This window comes from Podarcis raffonei, chromosome 2 (assembly GCF_027172205.1).
Source record: "Podarcis raffonei isolate rPodRaf1 chromosome 2, rPodRaf1.pri, whole genome shotgun sequence".
NCBI classification, from domain to species: Eukaryota; Metazoa; Chordata; class Lepidosauria; order Squamata; family Lacertidae; genus Podarcis; species Podarcis raffonei.
This window is the reverse complement of record NC_070603.1, coordinates 62,271,569-62,291,779: the sequence shown is the minus strand read 5'-3', so window position 1 is coordinate 62,291,779 and position 20,211 is coordinate 62,271,569. Positions and strand designations below refer to the sequence as shown.

At 42.4% G+C, this 20,211-nt stretch overlaps 1 protein-coding gene across 1 annotated transcript in view; it reads left to right on the top strand.

Annotated features, from left to right (window-relative positions):
- The window catches only part of ADAMTS2 (ADAM metallopeptidase with thrombospondin type 1 motif 2), a 220,160-nt gene that overhangs the window by 73,669 nt on the left and 126,280 nt on the right, over window positions 1-20,211 (top strand). Inside the window, exon 3 of the mRNA XM_053376966.1 lies at window positions 11,924-12,077. Coding sequence (XP_053232941.1) covers window positions 11,924-12,077 — 154 coding nt within the window. The remainder of the gene's footprint in view (window positions 1-11,923; window positions 12,078-20,211) is intronic.

Here is a 20,211-nt window from a genome sequence, read left to right as displayed (position 1 = left end):
CAAATGTGCCTTCCTCTTAGCACATTTCTCCATTTTGTCCTGAGTTTGAGTGTCTTCAAAATCCATGACACCTTTGGCAAAGGCTGTTCTCCAATTGAAGCACTTGCAGGCTACTGTTTCCCAACTGTCATTGTTTATACTACATTTCAGCTCCTCGTCATCCATGCATAGGGTTGAAGTAGAGAGTTTCATCTATCATGTAGGTTCTTCTCCTTGATTGCTCAGGGTTCTAAATAAGGCAGGTCCTCCCCCATCAGACTCCCCCCACTTCCAATGTGGGGACAGCCCAGGGGGAAGAACACACAACAGCAGAGTCAGCAAACATGGCCTTCCTCTTGAAGACTCAAAAAGGGTATTAAACAGGCTGTTTAATACAAGGTGTACATGCTGTATGCACAAATCATTTTATGTGCATAACCCAATTCTGAAGCTCAAAGGAAGGGAGCAGGGTTGCATCCATTACATTACATTGCAGTAATGTTATCTGAGCCATAGGATGGCTTAAACTACAGTGTGTCAGTGAGGGGGGATTGTATTATGTTTGCTCCACTGAAGCCACAGCTGTCATTCTGCCTGTACATGCCATCACTGGTTAGTGTACTGGGCTAGGACCTGGGAGACTGAAATTCACATCCCCGGTCAGCTCATTGGGTGACTTTGGGCCAGTCACCATCTCTCAGAATAACCTACCTCACAGGGTTGTTGTGAGCATAAAATGAGAAAAGGGAGAACTATGTACACGACTTTGAGCTCCATGGATCCATAGAATTGAATCTGTTTCCCTTACTGTCGCTGCTTAAATTAATTCACATCAGTCTCCCCCAGTATCCATAATTCAGTTTGGGCTTTACCTGTTTGATATCCTTCAAAATGTCTGAACACTAAGTATTATGGAAACTCTGTGGTAAATTTTTAAACCAGCGTTTATTTGTAAATCCTGTGTGCTTCACAAAGCTATTGGCATGCCCTTTTTTTTTTACTGCTAAGGGCAGATTTTTTTCTGTGCTTGAGCACTCTTCTCCCCCACCCCCTTTTTTTGCAGTAATGACTTACATTGAAATTGGATAAATTCAACTCCCTAGGATCTTAATAAGAACAAATTTATGAACTTGATTTTTTTTTTTTTTGCACTGCCTCTCCAGAATTCTCCGATTAAGATTGAGAATACTGTTTTGCAGAATTGCAATTATTATGCCCAGCTTGCAACAATAGTAATCAAGCTGTGGGTCCTTGATCTATCACATTTATCGTTTTTCACTCTCACCAGTTCTTTAATAATTCTTTCCCCCTTTAACATTCAGTACCTGCATGTGCTTGTGGGCTGCCAGGCTGCACTTTTTTCTTCCTTTCATTTTTCTTTTTGCCGAAAGCTTCTTGTTTCACACCTTCCATTTTCTGTGAAATGTAAAACCTGCTGTTTAACTCTTTGCAATCCCGATTCTGTAGCCAGTGACCTCTGTAACAAGCTGGGTGAAGCTGCCCTGAGAGGAAACGACGGCCATGAATTAATTAGTGTGCTGTGCCAACACTGCACACGAGAACCCAGAACAGCTGCTTAGACTGATTAACCTCCATTTGTGGTAAAAGGAATCTGCCAGGGCTAATTCATATCTAACGTAATACAGGCTCTGGGACGCAACACTTTTTATACTTGACGATAGGAATTCACACCAATCCAATGTGTCTGATAAAAGTCCTTGTACAGTAAAGAAACATGGCAAGTTAGCTAGCATATACCTCTGCTGTGGTCCATGAGGTGATGCGGAGGTTGGTCAGAATTATTTGGCTGCAGCCCTCTGAGGAAACACCACGGTAACGTCTATGTAACTCTGCAACAGTGTTTACCAATGATACTATTATTATTTTTCGAAGTCATATGAAGTTTTTATATAGTAGATTTTACTTTTACTGTTGGACAAGCAGCTTTCTTGCTGGAAAGTAGGTGGCAACAGCCCCATCTGCTGTTGGTAAGCTGCCCTCGACGCCCTTCCCCACTGGTGTGATAGTTGGAAAAACCTCTCCACAACTTCCAGCTGCTTACTAATTAATTGGCAGATAAGTTGCCGTCCCAAGGCAGTGGTGCCTGCACCACCAGTCCTGCCTTCATAATCATGCAGACCTCATCCCTGACTTACTTCCATCCAAAACTGGTGGTGTTGGTGAGGTCAGGCACGTGGGCCTAGAGCTCTGCTCAGCACTGTTGCCTGGCCACCCCTCTTGTCCCCATCAGACAGCTCATACTGAGTCACCACCATCCTCTGGTTCCCTCTGGCCACTGCTGTTTCATTGGTTTTGAGTATCGAATTGGAACATACCAGATTGATGATGGAATTTGTACTCTTCATATCATTAGGCTATATTTCAACATTTTTGCATTTTTTTTAATGGTGCTGTCAGTTTCAAGGCACAAGCAGGGTACAAAGAAACAGTCACAGTGAGCCACAGGACCATCGTGTGCTGTGCGGCGGGAGCCCAGTGGCCCCGGGCCATCTTGTGTCCATTTGTGCTGCTTGCCTACCCTTGGTTGCATGGCACTAGGAGCCTCCAAGATGTGGTGAAGATGGCAGTGTACTGCGGTATACATGCAGTTACTGAAATAATGTTAAATTATACAATGTTTTGTTTTTAGAGTGAAATAGCAAGACTCCTTTTCAAACTGGTAGATGCAGAAGAGCGCATGAAAAGCCAAGTGTCTGCTTCTAGTAGGCCTTTGCGAGGGTATCAGGTCAGGCAGGAGAGACACTTTGCAAAGTGTCCTTTGGCTTAAAGACAAACAGGTTCATTGCAGCGTAGTAAATCTGCTAGTCTTCAAGATACCACAAAATTCCTTGCCTGGTTTGCTCATATTGCAAATGTTGGATGTTGGTTCTCTTTCAGCCTGCCAGTTGTCATTCTGTGCTCGCAAGCGCATACATTGAAGCACGTATAACCATTGACTCATCAATCTCTGCTTTCTCAACCCTCTACTGCTGCCTTTTTAGTTGCTGAGGAGAGTTTGGAAATGTATTGGGTTGCCTTTGGAAAATATCGGGGGGAAATTGGGAGCCCTTCCAGTGATCAGGGCATGGAGGCTTGGTATATAGCACCTCTTTCTATTTCTCCTCTTGGCTGCTGTTACACCAACAACATATACCCAGCCCGTATTGATCAAAAGCTTGAATCTTTAACACAAAGAAAATTGTACAAAATAACTTACACAGATGGTCAGGAAGCCTGTGTGTATCTCCCATATGATTTTCCAGCCATCCATTGGAGTACCTTGTGAGGCAAACTGCTGGCGAGGAAAGGGATGGATAAATGATTTTTGATGGATAAACAATATGTAGGAATTTGAACTGCTTTTATTGAAACTTTTGCTGTTTTATTGTATCCTATGTATTTTATTATTTTGGGGAAGGATTTGGCTGAATTGCCACATGCCCTGGACAAGGTCCACTGACACAAGAGGACTTTCCCCCTCTTCTGCCCCTGAACACACTCATCAGGTGCTCTAAATTTGCTCTGGAGGGTTGGGGGAAACCTTGGAACAAGTTTAGGGGGCATGCGGGGGAGGGGGGAGGAGAGGAAAAATACCACCTTGCTGTGTTGGCAGACCTCAGTCTATGCATGCATACCTCACTTTGCCCTGTGAAGACCCACTGGTGTACTATGGTGTGTGTGCGCGTGTGTGCTTGAGAGCCATGGGACTAGATAGCATACTTAGTTTTCATAACTCATTATTTCTTCAGGGTTTGGGTTTCCTCAATTCAGAGTTGAGAATTTTTGGCTTGATGGTAAGCACACCCCCACATCTATTAACTATGGAGTCTTATGGCCCACGTGTGCTTTCAAAGTTTAGTCCTGCTGTCATTATTATTTACCAAGCATGAATTATTGTCAGACGACTAACAGCCCAATGGTCCGCCAGGCTTGTGCTGGCAGAGCACTCTGAGGCTTGGATTGCAAGCTACCGGGCTATCCTGTCAAAACTGTATTGCCGCTAAAAGTAAAATTTTCATAAGCAGCGAAGACGTAGCCTAACATAAATCACCTCACTTCATTTGCTCAGGGTTGCCCTGTGCTTAATGTAGAAAGCAGACTAATAGATCAATGCAATGTTACCCTGGGAAATATTTTTATAATATTTTTAACATTTTCTTTCCCAGTCCTAATGGGACTTTGTACAAGTGTAAACATGCATTAAAAAAAGAAGAAGCTTGAAAATAGCCTGCTTATAGAATTTTAAATGAAATACAAGAAACGCATGGCTTGAGTTTAAAACTTCCTCTCCACCTCCCCCCTCCCAACTTGAGGCTATATAAATATTATAGCTTCAGGGTACTGCTAACACCCAGCAGGAATGTGGCAGAAGGTTCCAAAGCTTTACAATCCTTTCTCAGTGCTTCTGTTACTTTAAAGAAGGGGAGGGGAAATGGGTTTTCCATTCTGCACAGTTTATTCGGTATTTCTTTGGCTCTAGAAATCCGTATAGAGAAAGAAAGATGCTATCATGCTCATTATTTTTAAGCCAATATTGTCAGGGTGGAGGGGAAATCTTGTACAGTGGTACCTTGGTTTACGAACTTAATCTGTTCTGGAAGTCCGTTCTTAATCCAAAGTGTTCTTAAACCAAGGCGCGCTTTTCCATAGCAGCAGGGGACTCAATTTACACTCAACAGGAAGCGGAACATGTTCTGCTTCCAAGGCAAAGTTCACAAACCAAAACACCTACTTCCGGGTTTGCAGCGTTCTTAATCCAAGTTGTTCATAAACTAAGCTGTTCTTAAACCAAGGTACCACTGTACAGGTTTCATCCTTGTTTGTTTAGTCGTTTAGTCGTGTCCGACTCTTCGTGACCCCATGGACCAGAGCACGCCAGGCACTCCTGTCTTCCCCTGCCTCCCGCAGTTTGGTCAAACTCATGCTGGTAGCTTCGAGAACACTATCCAACCATCTCATCCTCTGTCGTCCCCTTCTCCTTGTGCCCTCCATCTTTCCCAACATCAGGGTCTTTTCCGGGGAGTCTTCTCTTCTCATGAGGTGGCCAAAGTATTGGAGCCTCAGCTTCACGATCTGTCCTTCCAGTGAGCACTCAGGGCTGATTTCCTTAAGAATGGATGGGTTAGATCTTCTTGCAGTCCATGGGACTCTCAAGAGTCTCCTCCAGCACCATAATTCAAAAGCATCAATTCTTCGGCAATCAGCCTTCTTTATGGTCCAGTTTCAGCCTTAGCCTTGGGAATAAATCCCATTGACACATGGGAGATAAACATGTGCATAAAATGATCCTTGTTTGGGCTTTGTGGTTGGAGGGAGGGGATTGCTTGGAGTAGGGAATGTTCAGGCCCTGAGTGGGAGGGGGAAGTTGGAGGGAGAGCATGGAACAACAGTTTGGGAGGATGCGTGTGTTGGAATGTTGTCAGATTGAAGAGGGTAGAGGTCATGAGTTTTAAGAGATTACTAGTTCCAACTGCATTCCCCGCCCCCTGCCCCGACTTCAGTTTATATGCATTTGTTGTCATTGTTCCTCAGGTAAACACTTGGTGAGCTATTCACCCTGAGTAATTGTCTGTGAAGCCCATGCATAAAGGGGTTGACCCTTTACCCCATATACATCCACACCATGCTGCTAGCACTGCAAGACTATGACACACTCACAGTATCGGGCTGCATGCTGACCAAGTAGCTTATGCATTAAATGGGGACCCAGGGTTCTGTGGGTTCTGCCAGGATGCTGACATCACATCAGTTGCTCAAGGACCAATACATGTTATGTATTGCTCCCTAGATTTAATTCCCAGGCACAGACCATGGAGTTTGTAGGGCCTGGAGTCATAGCTTCTTAACGTGTAAGAACCTGGAGGCCTGATCCTCAAATTGAGTTGTGGAATGCATGCCCAATTCATTTCAACAGAATTCCTCCTAAGGCCTTAAGAGGTCTTTTGCTCACTGTCAGTGTCCCCAGCTTTGTCTACTCTGAGTTCTCCTCTCCATATCCACAGGTAGTTCCTGGTTGACTGCGGCCATGCTAATAGAAATCAAAGACTAGCTTTATAGGTCAGCATTTGTAGGAGTTTACAGTAGTATTTTGTATAATTTTTCTATACCATACATCTGTTAGGTTTTCTCATCCACCCTAACATCAAATGCAAGTGAAGGCACATGTCATTCTTTGCCTCGCTGCATGTGTTAAAAAAGAAGAGGTCTGCTTATGTAGTGAGAATGGATGGTACATATGTTCATCCTAATGGGCAGGAAATGAACGCTAATTAAAACCGGGGCTACAGGATGGGTCTGAACTCCAGAGCGTTTGAGAAGCAGCTGTAGAAGCTTTGCAGGCTTCCTTCATTACGGGTCTAGAACATGAAGCTGTGATGTGAATGTGAATGAGGAGACAATTAAGGCACTTGCTGGCTGTTCAGCCAGAGGAGACATTTAATTAGTGGTAGGACCTCAAGCTGCAAAACTGGAGATTGCTGTCAATTCCAAACACACCAGCAAATTAAACTTTTAAAGAAAGCCTAGTGAATTCATGAGGAATTGGTAGAATCCGAAGGGGCTGAGCTATCACACACCCACATCCACACATACACACATACCCTGTTCACTGTGGTTTTTTAATGTGGTTGATTACAGCAGCGGAAATAACCCAGGAAAAGGGGGAATATGTTAAAGTCAGGAAAGGGGATTTGCCTTAGTTGAAAATGGGAAGAAATGCTTCCCTTGGGCTAATATCAGTAGGTCAATTTAGTTTAGAGAAGGAGGTTTGCAGATTTAGGCCATGTACACATTACCAGCTTTAAATGCAGCTTAGGTGTGCTAAAGTTCAATGTGGATCGAAGCTGGTTTGGAGGAAAATGCATCAAAACACAATATTTAATAAGAGATGATGGGATAGCTAATGGATTGTGACACGTGTCTTGTGTACACTGCTTTCCCAAACCAGCGCTGGGGTGCACTGCATGCAGAGTAAATGGGAATGTGTACATAGCCTTGGACTATTTGGCTTGTAAAGGTCACTGGCGAATCTAAAATCTTGGGGGTAGCTTTTATACTTCCCTTTGACATACATTGCACTGGTGATCAATACTGCAACCCAAAACCAAAACCACGTTGGGGGGAAGAGAGCTGTTCACATATAGTTTCTTCCACTATGTTACATCAGTGGTTCCCAACCTCCCCCCCCCCCATGGAGCACTTGAAAATTGCTGAGGGCCTTGGGGGACCACTTAATTATTCTTCTATCTGTTGTAGTAATTGTAATGCTCTGTGCTAGATGCTGTATGGTTTGTAATTGTATTAACTGATGTGTATCCCAGTTTAGAAACCTCTGCTCCATGCTCCATTTACTTTGATCAGTATCCTGTAAACCAGGATTATATGACACTATACAGTTACTCTCGATTGATAACTTCAGAGGTTCAGCACAGATTATTGAAGTGAATGACTTAATACTTATGGCCTTAAAAAAACCTGTTTTGCTGTCAGGCTGTGACTAATGAACACAGCACCCCAATTAGACAGAGACATTGATGGGTATGAGCCTACATGACACTCAAATGTATGAAATAATAATTAAAAAAATTTAATCTGAACCAAATACGATACATGAAATATTTGAGTGCAAAGAGAAATACTATTTGCCAATAAAAACCCATTAACACGAAATACAGTACAGGTCTTGATACAGCCAGAAGAAAACACAAGGAGCAGTAGTATTTGCAGATATTTCTGAGCTGTCTTATTCCTTTATTTCAGCAGCTGGAATTTTAATGTTTCCAAGGCCTAATACCGATTTCAGTCTTATGGAGCTATTCCAGAAGCACTCCAGTGATTTTGTTGAATCTTTGTTGAGCATTACCTTGCTAGTGCTGAAAGCAGAATGTGGCTTCTCTGTTTTAGTCATCTAGTCATTGTAAGGAAATTGCTATAACTTTATAATGAGCAGCAGTGATATTTAATCTAGGTGCTTTTCAGACATTATTCTTGGTACAAACAACCCTGGGACAAGTATGGAAGCAGGGAAGGAAAGAATTCATCAGAGGCAAGGCGGCATTCCCGCAATAGCCAACACCTTCTCTGCTGCGCCAATGCGCTTGTCACACCTGTTATGCCACTTGTTGTAATATAAAACCTGGCTGCACCACAAGGTGTGTTTTCCTACATCAAAAAACATTAATTCAGCTTGGAGGTGGGTCATGGTGCTGTTCATTGGCCCTGGTTGATAAATGGTGAGAAGCATAGGATGTGAGTGGTGCACACATATAATTTTAATTCCCTCGTCATCTTCCAAAAAATCTAGAATTTCTTGCAGTGGACCTGGGTGCAGAAATGGGAAAATAAAGCCATGCAGGACTCTGACAGATAGCCCTAAAAAATCACACACGCACAAACCAGTGCCCCATAGTTCAGCAAACTATATATTTAAATTAAGTTACCATGCTAATTGAGAAAGGTGAGTGGAAGCTGGCGGAGGACTAGGGCATATAAGGCCAATAAACAGAAATCAAGAGAAAACCCAGTGTTTTTCTATCTGTGTCATTCAAGCGCTATCTTGAGTCCCTCTGCAAATTGCTGATGTGATGTCATTGACAACACTCCTCTCAAGCATGTGAGAAAAAGCTGGGGTTCAGACTCAAGTTCCTTCAGTTCAAGATTAAAATTTAAAAAACAGCCAGCCATGCTTGAAGGTTGATTTTTGTGCTCTGATTCTGATGAAAGATGAAAGATTTGTGGGAGAACGAAAAAAGGATTTGTGGAAATGCTGTGTTTATTGAATTGTGGAGCAGAGATTGCACCAAGTACGTGTTTCAGTCTGAGCTGTCTGTTGTTACTGCTCACTGTTGCTGCCCCATACTTCCTTAAGATCCAGTGGCCCCATTGGCCTTCGTTGTTGAGGTTTATTTAATGGTTTATACCAGGGGTGTTCGATGGAAGGATTCAGCTTGTGTTGTAGAACCCCCAACCGCCCACCTAGAATCCTGAAACGCCCACTAGTGGGTGGTAGGGACCAGGTTGACAATCCCTGGTTTATACATACGATTATGCATGTCCTAAGAGTAAAAGTGGTGGGCTTCCGTAAGGCACATTTGGGAGAGATACAAGGCAGTAGACAGAAGTGGCAACAAAAACAAGGCACCAGCACCAGTCTTATGGATGATTACCAAGAAAAAACGATCTAAGAGTCTTGTGGCTTCTTTAAAGACTAATACATGTATGGTGGCACATGCTTATTTGGTCTCAAGCCACAAAACATATGTGGCAGATATTTCAAGGAGAAAATTGTAAGGTGCAATGTCAATGAATTGAGAAACTTACAGTGAGAATTAGACCATAAATATTTGTTTAATAGGCACAACTTGGACCACAGCAGATTGAAACAAAAAAATTTTTTCCTTCCAGTAGCACCTTAAAGACCAACTAAGTTAGTTCATGGTATGAGCTTTCGTGTGCATGCACACTTCTTCAGATACAGCAGATTGGTGAAGATCGCTGAGATGGCTGTATTCACAACTGTAGGTGGGCAGAAAACCATTTGTAAGAAACAGTCATTGATAGCACAGATATCCAGGCTTTGGGTAGCTAATTAACCCATGCAGTGTGATAAAAACTCCTTGGTCTTGAAGTGAACTAATCAAAGAGAAAATATGTGGTGTATTTTATTTTATTTTTAATACAGCACACCTTGGGATTATTCCACAGTTATCTCACCTTTGTGTATGAATGCATAGCCTCTTCAGTTTAGCATATGCTTCCCTCTCTCCTCCAGTATCCAGTTGCATTCAACCAGAACAAACTGCATTTTATTTTCCAAGCGAGTGTCACATACCCCTGGGTAACAAATTATGGTCTTTTTTGGTCAAAGCTGGTTTTTTTTTAAAAAAAATCCTGTTCAGTTGTAGGGTGCTAGACCTTCCTGCTTTTGTTTGTAGATCTGCTTTTGTTTGTATATCTAGAGGGCGAAAGTTGTTTCATTATTTCTTTCTACTTACTTTGCTATTTTTAAAGCCCATAACAGCATTATGCTCTGCTTTTAAACCAATACACAAAACTACTCCAGGAAATGATACGTATAGATTCCTAGCATGTAAATAAAATGGAGAAGGTGGAAGATGACTGACTGAGCTCATGCTCATGTTGCAACCCACCTGACTTGGAGCTGATGAGCCTGGAGATGCCAGTAGACATGTATGGCTCAACAGTGGGTATATTGAGGGGGGGGCATACAGGCCTGAATAACGGGGAAGGGGCATAATAGGCACCCATTAGACAATGCTGTCCAATTACTCATGCAAAAGTCTCAGTTAAGCCAGTGGGATTTAGCAATGCGTGACTGCTGGTGGGGTTAAGTCCATGGAGCTTCCCATAGAGTCTAGTTCTTTCACATAATCTTTGCCGATGTCAGTCAATTCAAGCATCCCTTTGCTGCAGGAAGCTGCCGAGTCCTTGACAATCTTGGCACAGATATTTGGAAAAGAAGGGACGGGGAGTCTAATCAGTTTGGGAAGGAAGCCAGTAGAAATACTTTTTGCTGGCAAATCTCTTGCAGGCTGCCTTGCCATCAAATCTCAGGGCAAGCTCTTTGCGTGAGCTTTTGCAGTTAGCATTGCATTTCCATACCACCCATATCCTTAGTATAGCCGTCCCCCTACCCTGGCACTGTTCCCTTGTATGGCCTCCCATAGAAATCCTGTTCTCAGTAGGTAAAATCAAGTAGCAGCTGAAATGGGTGTTGGCATCTTACTCACTTGCCAGTCTTTCTGCCCCATCTCGGCAGTGCCAGTAGACACTAAATCTTTTGCCAGGTAGGTTGCCCTCATCTGGACAGGCCCCCTCCTCTTTCTCCTCCTCAGCCATAATTGCTGCAGTGACCTTAATGGTCCCATTAAAATTAAAAGGCTACAACTATGGATGGATCATGTTTTCAGTTTGTATCAACTGCTTGTTGACATTAGGAGGGAAATATCATAAAAGGTCTCCAGCAGAAGTATTTGGGGTGGGGTGGGAAGGCATTGTGATACAGAACCCATCCTGAATTGCTTTGTCTCACTGCTGAGATTTAAATGTGAAACAATTGGGGTTTTCTTTTGTCTGAACATGGAAGTCCTTTTCAGGCCATATTTGCTAAGCATTCACGCACTGTTTTGCAAACTTGGTTACCATCAGGTACAGAAATCTGAAGCAGAATTGCATTTCAGTTTGACATTTCCTTGCCCTAATAGTTAAAAATAAATAAATGAAATCAAACTCTGCCTCCTCAGTTCAGTGCTTGTTAATCATTTTGGCTGGTTTTGCCCTGATGTCTTTCTTCTTGTGTTGAATGTGGAATCTATCTAAATTACATTGGGAAGTTGCATGACGGGGCTTTACAATTCAGTTACCTTGGTGCTTATATATCATCAGAGCAGAACTCAATTAGCTGTGTCAAATTTTTGCTCGCGAACATGCCTGCAACAAAAAGATGCCTGGGACCCTCCCTGAAATGTTTACCAGGAACATCCCCAGAAAGTCACTCTACCCTGTTCTTATATTTGTTTGAATTTTCAGGTGTTGGTTTTTTTAAATAAAAAAGTATTTTGAAAGGTGTCAAGGCTGTAACTTAGTGGTATAGCATCTACCAGCATCTCCACCTGGTAGCATTCTTCCATTGGAGGGGTGTTTTGATCACGACTCCCTCTCCTCCCATATATTTGGATCCCAGCCCTTGTTAATTAAATTCCAGGAGAAATCCCTTCAGTCAGATGTGTCACCGTTGTCCTTCCTTGTCGAGCTGAGACACTGATGTTGTATCTAATAAAGAATTCACCTTGCTTACTCTCTGCATCCTAACTGCTCTCTGGGGAGTGCTAAAGTGTGCTTAAGCATATTGTGAAGTCTTATTCAAAATGTCCGCTGCTGCATGGGCAGTAATCTGAAATGTTCAATCTTTACCCTGTCACTTCAGGCTGGCATGATTCGCACAGACAAGGACGAGTTCTTCATTGAACCTCTGCAGAAGGGGAAGCAGGAGGAGGAGGAAGGGAGGACCCACGTGGTGTATCGCAGGGCAGCGGCCAAGAAAGTGTTTCCTAGTGAGCAACCAGGTATCCAGCATAGAGGTAAGGCTGAGATGTTAATGACAAGTGATGTTTAAAGCTCAGCTAAAAGCATGCGTCCAATGGCCAGTATAATTGTTAATCTGCTTGTGTCTTTGATGGGAGAAATTCCTTCTGTCTCCATTCTATGTTTCAGCTTTTACTGTTTGGAAGATTTGCAGGAACTGGGGCTTGGGGGAATATGAGTCAAAGTTAAATTAGCATGGTAGCAACCAGCATCTTCCTGAACAGACTTTTGATTCTTTCGATGTTGGAAATAGGCAGCATAGGCCAGTCATGAAATGGTTGAGGAGTGGAGACCTTTACAGTTGGAAGGAAAAATGCAGATCCACTTTATATAAACTGGCATGGCATTCTGCAGGGTAGGGGTGTTGAGGTCTGTGGCTGTTAGCCCATGCTCATGTAGCAGTCAGCGATGCTGTGATGCTTATATATGGGCAAGAATCACCACTGATTGAGTGTTTTGTATCACCTCCAGCACAACCTTATTCAGTAGATGCTGTTCATACATTGCACTGTCAAGTGGTGTGTGTGTGTGAGTATTTGTGTGTGTGTGTGTGTGTGGACACGGGTGGCACTGTGGTCTAAACAACTGAGCCTCTAGGTCAGCGGTTCGAATCCCCGTGACAGGGTGAGCTCCCGTTGCTCGGTCCCAGCTTCTGCCAACCCAGCAGTTTGAAAGTATGCCAGTGCAAGTAGATAAATAGGTACCACTGCGGTGGGAAGGTAAATGGCGTTTCTGTATGCTCTGGCACTCGTCACGGTCTTCCATGCGCCAGTAGCGGTTTAGTCATGCTGGCCGCATGATTTGGAAAACTGTGGACAAACGTCGGCTCCCTTGGCTTGAAAGCGAGATGAGTACTGCAACCCCATAGTCACCTTTGACTGGACTTAACCGTCCAGGGGTCCTTCTCCTTTACCTCTATATTTCTATCTATCAGTCTATCTATCTATCTGATTAAAGACTTTCTCCCTTGCATGTCATCTTGCTGCTGGTGGATGTTCAGGGTCAGACTGGCAAGGTGTCGAGCAGCAGACAATGAGAGGCCAGAGTAGTGTAGTATCTTGAAAAGGTGCTATAGCTCATTGGTAGAGCACGTGTTTTTCATGCATAAGGTCCCATGTTCAATCCCTAGTATCTGCACTTGAAAGGATCAGTGAGCAGGAGCAAAGACTTCCTTTTGCTGCCACCAGTGAGACTAGATAATATTGAGCTAATAGAATCTAGAATTGTTGATTTGGAATTTAGTTGGAGTTGAATTGGTCATCTAGTCCAGCCCCTTTCAATGAAGAAATCTTTTGCCCATTGTGGGGCTCAAACCCATGGCCCTTAGATTAAGAGTCTCGTGCTCTATCAACTGAGCAATCCCAGCCATGAATAAACTGACCTGGTATGAAGCAGCTTCCTATGTTCTACCAGGGAAAGCGAGTTTTGTGGAACGTGTTGGGCCAGCACCCATTCTGTTATTCTAGGATCAGAATCACCTGTTGCACAGGAGAAGAATCACTAAATGAAAAAGCCACCATGGTTCTGAGTGCATAGTCCCAATGAGCAACTGTTGCTTCCCAATTAGCCATATAGGGAAAGAAGGTGAAGCGATTATGGGGAACAAAGATGAAAGGGCACACGGCACCAGGACAGTGGGAAGCCTATCACCAAGCAGTGCCAGTAGAGTTGATGACATTGTACAGTTGTGCATTATTCAGGAATCATAGGCTGTGGAAGGTGTTAGAGCTGAGATGGGAGAATTGCACTGTTTGTTTGACCTTGTGCTTCCCATCTGAACTGTTAGAGTTCTTCCTCCTCCTCCTGATCACAGTAGGTTTACTGGCCACAATCTGTAAGTGGGGGGATGAGTGGGGCAATGGGGTACTGGGTTAAGCATTGCCAGCCATGCAATTCCAGTGCTGCTAAATAGAAATTGGGTGCTTTTTCATTTGCAGTTGCTAGGAGAGTTTTCAGAAGTGTGATTCTGTGATTTGTTTTGGGTGCTTTGGGAGCAGTTGCCCTTATTGGCACTTGCCGTTTTCTTCCCCCTGGACCCAGTTAATATATTCAGCCAGCGGCAAAATCTTGTAGTGCAGTGAAGGAGTGGCAGGAGCCCCCTCACCTTTATCTCGCAGACACACAAGCATCAAGTTGCACAAAACTTATATTTGTGTGATTTATTTCCCCCAAGCAAGACGAGGAGCCACTGCAGAAAGAGGGGTTTCAACAAATCAATCTGTTGCATGGGGGGGATATAAACATTTCATGGGGGTTTATCTGCATGTTAGAAGGAAGGGGTCTGTGCATCTTCTCTCACATGCTACTTCAGCCCCCAGCCCCTGGTGAATCAATAAACTGAAGCACTGCTATTGTGGTGCCGAGTAACTGCTGGTAAGAGCAGTACACTGACTAACTTGAATCTGTGCAAAGAGCACAGCACTCTGCGGGGCCATATGCTTGGGCTGCCCATGTAACCGGCGCATATCTTAAGTTGCTGAAATTCCTCTGATGTAGATTGCCGCGTTAATAATGTGTTTACACAGATTACTTCAGCGTTGGAAAAATATTTAATTGGCACATATTTTCCCTTGAAACAAAAGAGCTTGAATATGGTTCACACCTTATGGCACTACTTTTTAAAAAAATCTTAGATGTTAAAATAAATATTCCTTAGCAAATAGTAGTTACCCAAATCAACAAATTTCATTCAGATATGGCTGCCGTATGCTCACTCAAGATTAATACCCCTTGGCAGCCATGGATCTGAAAAGGAGTGAAATACACAACAGAGGGCGCAGCTTACCCTATTTTGAAGATACTTGAAATTAACGCCCATTTAGAAACCTACTGTTGACCAAATTCAAGGGGCTGTGTATCACACAGGGTTGACATTTTCATTGAGCTATCTGCCATGTCATTCACCACCAGCTCAGACTCCAGCAGTGAAATGAAAGTCACCAAATTTCCTGAATTTTGAGGTCTATATATTCTGATGTGGTTGTACCTGCTAAATTAGTTGAACTGTGTTTGTGCCTTGAAATTATCAGGTAAATGAATAGTTAAACTCATGGCACATGGGAACCAGAACTTTGTTGGTAGTGATGAATTCCAAAGATACGGTATGTTAAGGAATCTTGCTCTTTACTGTGATAAAGAGCAAAACTATGCCTTTTCCATGACAACCATATTGTTCATTTTGTGTGTGCGCTGTCTTTTGCATCCCATTCTTAATAGTGCAGTTGTATTAATCACTGTGCTTTTAAGATATGTCCCATTAATTTTATTTCAACTAGGACAGTGTTGCTGAAGAAAAGCCAGTTGACCAGCAACCTTCAGGTTAGGACATCAGGCATCAGCCACCTTACTTGGGAAAATGTCTCTCAAGAATAGTAGCCTAATATTAGTGTGGCGTAGGCTACTCTTATTTGCAGCAATCTCTATGAGCGTTATTATCTGACCCATATTCTACCAGGCTCCTACATTCCACGGACCACAAAACTGTTCCATCTGTTTCACAGAATTTGGACTCCCTCAAAACACTAGGCACATCAAGAGAACCTTTCCCATCAATTTTTAAAAGAGATTTATCCTTTTAAAGAAATGGAATGTGCTTGGAGAAAACATATGCTAATAGGATGGCGCAAGATTGTGTCAGGCTGGAGATAATTTCAGCTTTAATCAAAATGTTTTATGAGTTTCAGGAGAAAAGGAAATGCATCTTGGCAGGGCAATCTGTATTTGGTTTAATGATTGTAAGAGGCTAAAGGATATAAAATTTCCAGCATTTCTCACACAACACTACTTTATTAATGGACCAGGGAAATTAGAGTATCCTGTTCCAACAAGCACCATTATTAATGGTGCTTCCACAACATTGATACATTAGTATCCAGTGTGACAATATATGCAAGCATAAAGTGGAAAATTATTTGTAACGAGGATTTGCAGTGATATGTTGCTGATGGGGACATGAACAGCTTTAATTATTTTTGGCACTTTACAGCCAGAACAATTGATTATTTTATTTTTTTGATTATAACTGCAAAATTGTGCTAATAAAATTAAAAATAATTAGTGAGCCCTTGCTCTAGCTACAAAAAAGAAACCATTACAGTGGTACCTCGGGTTAAGTACTTAATTCGTTCCGGAGGTCCGTACTTAACCTGAAACTGTTCTTAACCTGAAGGCCCACTATAGCTAATGGGGCCTCCTGCTGCTGCTGCCGCACCGCCGGAGCATGATTTCTGTTCTGATCCTGAAGCAAAGTTCTTAACCTGAAGCACTATTTCTGGGTTAGCGGAGTCTGTAACCTGAAGCATCTGTAACCTGAAGCGTATGTAACCCGAGGTACCACTGTAATTTAAGTGCATGTGCGCAACACACACTCTGACTGCAGGGAACGTGAACTGACTAAGGAAGAAAAATTAAGTAGTCACAGCTGGTGATGAAGGGACAGGAAGCCACTAACTAGTCACTTAAGAAAAGCAAAAATGAAGTTGTTAATTAAAGTGCCCGTGGCCCTGAAAGCCACAGCAACACTTTGAGACTGTTCGTGAGACTTGTCTGGTTTGAATATTGTATTTCATTGAAATGTTGTCTTCTGCCCTAAGGTCTTTGGGTTCAGGGTGGGATAGAAATGGTCTAAATAAATAAATTTAATTTGAATTGGGTGATGACACCTTAATCAGGGTTGCCACCATGTTTCTCAATACTGTAGGTAAAGGTTTTCTTCTTCTTAGAAATCAAATGTCGAGGTGAATTTAAAAGTTTCTGCTTGGAGGAAACCTGTGCTGAATTTCAGTGGAAAGCGAAATGCTTTACGTAAGCTGAATGCTATTTGCCAGGTGGTTCTGCCCATTCTCATCCTAACCTGCTTCTGATTTGGTATAAGAATCAAGATAAACCCACCATGCTTTGGATACCATCATATTCATTGAGAGCTCCAATTCCATAGCTCACTGAACAATTGAGTTCCCTCAGTTAGCATTTGGAACTTGGGAGAGTTGCTTCTCAAGAACATGATTTCAACAGTTATTTCTCCCAGTACAAGGCTGGCTTTCATGGCAGACACAAACATACAAAATGGCCTTGCAGCCAGTAGCTATTGGCATCGCTGGATGGTGCTGGTGTGGGGCAGGGCAGCTGCAAGATCAGGCCTGTGTGGGTGCAAGGGCAGGAGCACCATGCAACACCACCTTGCCCCACCAAACCACACCACGGTCCAGGTAAGCTGCAGTGATCCTGGTTTCAGGAGGGTGGCTCTATTCCACCACACTGTTTGCAACTGCTTACAGCAAGTTAGATTGTCAGTTCCTCTAGCTCAGTATTGTTGGGTCTGTTTGGCAGTGGGTTTCTGAGGTGTCAGTCAGAGGGTTTTCATAGCTCCAGCTAGCTGGTCCCTTTTAAACTAGAAACACTAGGGGGTTAACCTGAGACATTCTGCATGCAAAGCATGTGCTTTACCATTCAGCTATGGCCACTCCCCCAAAGAATAAGTGAAGTGATTGAAGGAGAGGGCCTGTCACTCAAATTGGATTAGTCCTCATATAACTTTGGACAACGCTGTTTTGTGGTGCAACACTGTCTTTCGGTTGATATGTGTGTGACCACAATATTAATGGATTTCATTACAGCTTGATATACAGCAACACTAAGCAATCATCTCCAAATCTGGTGTTTAAATATATGCCACCATGCTTTCATGTGGTAGGAAAACAAGTTGCTGCAAAGTTATAAAAATTGAGACAACTTTCTGTAGATCTCAGAGATGTTTGAGGCGAATAACTCTTTCATCAAAGTCTCTCAGGCTGACAAATGCTATTGATTTTTCTAAAGTATGTACATTACTTTTAAGAAACCAATGCATATGTTTTTCTTAAAATGTATATTTCTCTGGAATTCCTGAAATGACTTATAAATTGGCCAGAGGGCTGGCTGCTGGCCATTCTAATTTAAAGAAACTCTGCCAGTTACCTTTAAAAAGGAATTGTTCCATTAGAAAACCGACATTTCCTCAAATCCAGTCAATATTTCTCTTTCAGTGTGTACCCCTGGTGATTAATGAGAGTTCTCTTATTGTGCACTCAGTAAGGCAGCAGGGACAATATTTTTTTGTATCCTTCCTGTATTGTATGTGTATGATAAATACATCTGTCTTTCTCCTGCCTTCACTCTTCTTCCTTCTCCTCCTGCCTCCTCTGAATTTCAGTTTGCAGATTCACAGAGCTTTCTCAGGGATGAGATGGATTGCAAATTTTGCTGTGATTCAGCTCCCCTGAATAAGAAGCAGGGTTATGCTCTTCTGAGGAAATGAGTCTCAAGGGATTGTTAGGCCAACGGCTGTCACTATTGCTAACCACCAAGGTGGCTGATGAAGCTTCTTTTCCTAAAAAATAAATAGAAGCTTTGAAGCGGTTTTGTCACCAGACTTTGGATACATCACAGGGGTTCTATTCTCATAGTTCAGATAATGTGGCAAGATGGATTGAGCCTTTCACTGCTTGCTTATTTGTTTTTTATCCTTTCATGCGTGCTGTTAAAACTCAGTTTGAAGAGCTCTTTCTTCCCCATTTAAGAAATAATAATTTAATACCTGAGCAAACTTAACTTTGTCCCCAAAACCTATGAATAAATGCTTTCCAGAAAAAATGGAATTCTGTCTGGGCAATAGATGGTGAGCATTCAGTCATATCTTAATAATGAGGCATTCACATATTTGGTGAATACACATACCTGGCATGACATTTTCACCTGCTATGCATTATGTACTTTGAGTGGATAGCTATCTCCTTTAAAGGGTGCTTGTAAACAAAGGGAAAGAAACACAAGAGAGGTGATCATAGAGCATGGATGGAAAGCTAGAGTCCATTATAAAATGTATGTTTTCACAAGCTGATTATGCAACAAAGTCTGCATTTTTACTCACAATTTTTGGTTGATTTGTAAAGTTTCTTGGTATTAGACCTTAATTAAGATCTAAGCTTTGGTTTGTTGCAAAACTCTTTAGGGGGGGTCCATTATCTTTTACAAGCTTTGGTAGATGTGAACTTCAGCTATCTGAATATCTACTATGACATTTTGGCTAGGCGGTTTGAAGGCAAAGGGGGTTTTTTGCCTCTGCATTGACCTTGACACTGTTATTATAGCAAATCTAGAGATGTGCCCGATGCCCAACCTGATTTGATGTGGGATCAGTTTTGGTTGATGTGACCAGATATTGTGGACAAGTTGCTTGCAAATAAACAACTGACCTCATGCTTTGGGGACTCCTGCCCCTCATGGCTGATTAAAGTTCTTCTTATTTTTATTATGTATTTTGTGTTTTTTATATTGCAATATTATGTTGTGAACCACCCTGAAATCTACAAATATAGGGTGGTATACAAACAAACAAACAAATGTTAGTCTGATGAGGGAAGTGTGGGTACAGGGCACAGTGATTGTGTCTCTATACTGGCCCTGGTTGCCTTAAAAAGGGTAGCATTCCTTTTAAAAAAGCTCACCCTGTGGTATTTGACAATTACTGCCCAATCACTAATACCTCCTCTTTGGGGAAAGTGTTTGAGAGGGTATCGGTGACCCAGCTACAGGCATTGATACTGACTATCTTGAGCCATACCATTCTGGTTCAGGTCTGGCTTTGGGACTGAATTTGATGGAACCCAATGGATCACTTTTATTGAGAAACAGACAGGGAGAGTTAACCCCTATTGGGCTGACCACAGTATCCTTCACAGTGTTGCAGTGGTTCCACTCCTAACTCTGAGGCTAGTTTCAGAGAGTGGCACTGGGTTAGTGTCTGGCAAGTGTACTTTTAGGTGCCACAGGGTAATTGCATGGTACCAACACTTTGTTTTTTCAGGTGACTTCTTAAGACTATTTTATTCCATCAGTATTTTTTTCAGAGTAGCATTGCTGCTTCTTTTGGTTTTACAGAAGGATTTTGTATATTTTTAGTGTTTGCACTTTGCAATATTTATTTTGTTTTTATTTTTTTTGTGTGTGTACACCACCACAATATGAGTGGTTTATACATTATATAAATAAATATTTACTCAGAAGGAACTCCTGTTGATTTCAGTGGGATTTAAACCCTACTGTGTGTGTTTAGTATTTTGGCCTTTATGCTATATGACAGTTCGTATATAC